The 4299-nt window shown below is 42.7% G+C and overlaps 1 protein-coding gene across 1 annotated transcript; it reads right to left on the reverse strand.

Annotated features, from left to right (window-relative positions):
* Positions 1-1771: 1771 nt before the first annotated feature.
* Positions 1772-2188, reverse strand: PHALS_05639 (uncharacterized protein; the record flags this gene model as incomplete). Its single annotated transcript, XM_024719217.1, has 2 exons — positions 1772-1964; positions 2040-2188. The coding sequence occupies 2 exons, from the start codon at positions 2186-2188 to the stop codon at positions 1772-1774; spliced, it is 342 nt and encodes a 113-aa protein (XP_024584538.1).
* Positions 2189-4299: the final 2111 nt, after the last annotated feature.

Consider the following 4299-nt stretch of genomic DNA (forward strand, 5'->3'; position numbering starts at 1 on the left):
ATACCACCGCCACGTTGGTCCTGAAATCCGTGACGATGTTCGATTTCACGGCAGTGCAAATACTCTGGACAATTGAACTTGTTGTTGGGCTCTTCATTGCAATCGTCATCCGCCCAAGCTGGTCTTTTGATACCAGGGTTTGACTCAGTGCGAAAGCGCCGTTCGACGTGGATTTGGAGCATCATCCGAGTTCGATGATGGTGAAGGTGCCTTTGCATCCTCGGATGGGGGTGCTGTTTTGCTCTGCGCTCGTCGTCGGCGCAAGTCGTCTTCGATGCGTATCACTTCGTGTGGGATCACGAATAATCGAGTCTCAGAGTCGGAAGAAATTTGATGAAACATTTAGGCAAATACGCGTAGATTTACTTCTGAGTAGGGGTGTAATGGGGGTCAGTCCCATTTCGCATGTTGAGTATGTGGTTAAAAATTTACTATATATCTTGCATAGCTGTATATTTATAAATTCTGCTTTATCAAATTTGGAATCATATATTAATCTATGGTAGATAAAGGTCTTTTGACCATAATAAATGTCACTTTCTCTATCCTCTTCGTTTGCGTAAACCGACGAGTAGTTGGAAGCGAGCAACACGCGATAAAGCGTTTTAACCGATTTAAGCCTTCCGTGTATACGAATGGGCCTTTACCGTTGCAAGTTCACAGGAGTTGGAGGCGCTGGGATGTCGCCCTGCCGTCTGTGTTACGTATTATTCTTCGCAGAGACACGCATGAATTGACGCTCGTGGCAAGCGATTTCTTTGCGAGCGCAAGGGCTGCATGTATAGACCTGTAGAAGTTTCGTCCCAGCACGTAAGCAAATTCAGACGGTTTCTAATCGTTAATACGGCATGATGATCTAAGTAGGTACGGCGTGACTCTGGTGGGTGTGGATAAAAAGCTGGGGTTTCCGAGCCAGCTCCCACTCGTTAGCAATGACTTGAACCCGTCGTGAGTTCCACAGCGGGGAGTCTCGCACTCCTTGCGGAAGGAGAAAGGCACGTAACTCTTACCTTATGCAGAGGAATGGCTTAGCGTAGTGAGTGTTGTTTACGTGGCCACTCAGGAGGGCAGGCGTGATATACTGTCGAGAGTGGAGTGGGACTCCAGCCGTCGTTAATTGGTCACTTTTGTGCTGCATCCAGAAATCAGTAAAATTAAGCGCTGTAGAGCTGCTCAAATGGTTAAGCTATCGAAGTGGAAATTAAAGAGGGAGTTATATTTACGCAATTAGAAGTAGTGACCATAAATCATCGTTCCTTTGTCCCTGTGTTTTACGGTATTTACGAACTGTAAGTATTTGACTACTTACTACTTGCGTCAACTGAGGTAGACAAGTCTCGGTGAACACCCTACATTAGTTCGCAATAATCAGTTGCAATAAACTAAAGCACAATCATTTCCGATTGTGGATTGAGCCCACGCCCGATTTCACTAACGACTTAGCTTATCTTCTGCCTTATATTAGGATCGCAAATTGCTAGTATTGGTATCCAATAACGAGACCTGCACTCGTGAGCCGTGATGCACAGGCCTTTTTAAAATTGGTATATACCAATTTTGAGAAAATATGCTACGTCGGAATTAAAAGTGGTAAATAAGTAAATGTATTAAAACGTCGGGGATTCTTTGTCTGTCTCAGAGCCACTTTTTTGTCAATTCCAGTGATATGTCACTTTAAAACGAACAAATTTTAAAAATCAGACACGACAGACGAAGTGCTAATAATGAACGCGAAAAATTCTGTAAGCGATCATAATGCTAAATTGACCTTTTATGATTGCCCATCCATCTTTAAAGGTTGTTGTATCATTGCAAATGTCGAGTCACTGATTGAAGGCTGGATTGGATTGACAAGCGAGCCGCAGCGCAGCCCCCAAACGATTCCCGATCGTGTGCGATGATGCAGCAATAGCTTTTTGATTCGGCAAAGCTGGTGACGCAATGTCTCGGGTGCATCGATTTGACTAGGCCGACTTCAGAATTGCGATTCGAAAGAGATTGGAGACTTTGGCAATGAAACTGATGATAATTCTACTAACATTTCGTATAAGTTCAAGATGCATATCGTCTTCGCGCGCGTCCACAATTTCGTCGATTTCGATCCCAAGATCTTTAATAACTCCCCGAATGGACTGATGCTAAAACGACCAGTCACAAGAATATTCTTGAAATCTTGTCGAGCGTTCATCTTATCTGGTGGCAGGGTCTATCGATTTCGGTCAAATCCAATAGCATCTGAACCAGTCTTGAGGTTCCAGTACTCTGATGACACATAGTTAATACTCTGGACCACAAAACCTTGATGCTGTTGTCTATGTGATGAAAGAATGCCGAAATAGCTGAAATTACGGGAGAATGCCAGGACGAGGGCTGCAGCTCATTGATACTACAAGTATTACTTATCTAATATGCGAAAAATAATCCGAATAGATTGTCGCATTTCTTAAATACTAATCAAGTAACAATCGTACCAAAACAATTCAAGTTATTTATATTTTTTAGCTATTTAGATGTTGCGTTTAGTTTAGTTTCCTATGATTTTTTGAACGCGTTGCCAATTCACCACGTTCAAGGCTGGTCACGACGCAGCTACGTATCAAGTCATGACAGTTGACACAACGAGGTCAAGGCCAACCAGTTTCAGTTCCCGAGACGTACAGATATTGTCCAGCACCGAAACAATCAGTCGATAAATATTTGCAGACATGTGAAGGTCGAACATAGGAATAGCAAGCAACTGAAGATCTAACAAATCGCCATTATGTTGAAAGCAAATACGACATATCAGGTAAGAAATTTCAGGATGTATTGCGGAATTCATCCAACATAAATACAAAGACCTTTGGATGTAAAATATTTTTTAAGATCGCAACAATAACGCTTGCAATCATCGGCCGGTTTCTAAGCCAGCCTTCTCTAGCTCATGAGCGTAACTTGACAGATTCTAGCGACACAGTTGTTTGCCGAAATAAGAGCCCGTGAAAGAGGAAATCAGCCACGAGATTTAATTGCATGACGTTCTTGATTGCGGCTTGATATCCAATAACTGTGCCATGCTCATCCTCCTGCTGGTGGAATAGCAAGAGCTCGATCATGAGAAAGTCCAGTGAGATTTATTAGATTGAGAAAAGCCTCGCAGATTATTGTTTCCACGATATCTATGTCAGCACGAAAAGTGCAGCATTTCATCGGATCGTACAAAATGGGCGTGCATCGTGTCGCCGAAGGGAGTTTTAATAAAAACAGATTTTTTCCTTTGGTACCAAGTGTGTTATAGATTTCTCACTGGGATTTGTGCTGACCTGTATGATGTTTAAGATAAAGCCAATCCCGTGTCTTCATATTCACCAATTGTTGACGTTGCCGCTTCACACCAGTGACAGCCGCCTCCTCTCGTCTGAAAAGGAGACAAAACTGGTAGCAAACAGAAAGAACTTGTTTGGACGCTGCATCTAACCGCATCACTTTCAGGCCATACTAAAGCTGATACTTGTTCCGTAAAGGAGTCCGTCTCTGTTAAGAAGACTAACCTGCAACTGGCCTAGAGAGTTAGGAAAGCAACGTTGCCAACGACAAGATACGGGTCACGAAAGTTGCAGGATTACGGAATTCGAATATTCGATGACGAATAGTCACCTATCTGATAGAAACCACATTTAAACGTTTTTTGGCTATCATTGGTTTTTTCTCGAAAATAATTTTGGTAAAAATGGTATTTATAAATAGAGCACCACTTTAAAAGGGCCTAGCGATATAACCAGGCCTCTCTATACACGGAATATTCCTTATATTTCGTATTTCGTAGAAATACGGAGCGCGACTGGAACAAAATACGGAACATACGGCATTTTATTAAAAAACGGTGCTAATCCGCACTGATTCTTCAATAAAGAGCGAATTTGACGACTATGTAATAATTCTTCCAGGGAAGATGTAGTAAGATTTGATCTGTGAAGATTTTTTCCCATTTGAGGACAGAGAAATCGCTTTCAACCGTGGCGGTATTAGGGAGAGGAGAGGCTAAGCCTCCAAAGAACTCCATAAGTTCCTGTCCTTCAGTCCTTAAATACTCCAAGCTTAAAAGAAACCCGTCTGCTCGTTCATACGGCCCAACGCATTCCGGATTTTTTGCTCACGATTGATAACTTTCAGCAGTTGTTTGTGTTGATCCACAATCAAGTCAATAGAGCTCTGGGGTAGTGAGACCGCCAGCCGATCACGGTATTTCAAAATCATCTGAGCAACATCTCGTGGTTTCAGTGTCATTAGTTCGTGCGGTAAGCAAGGAGGCATATCCGC

The sequence above is a fragment of the Plasmopara halstedii genome (assembly GCF_900000015.1).
Source record: "Plasmopara halstedii genome assembly, contig: Scaffold_2904, whole genome shotgun sequence".
NCBI lineage: Eukaryota > Oomycota > Peronosporomycetes > Peronosporales > Peronosporaceae > Plasmopara > Plasmopara halstedii.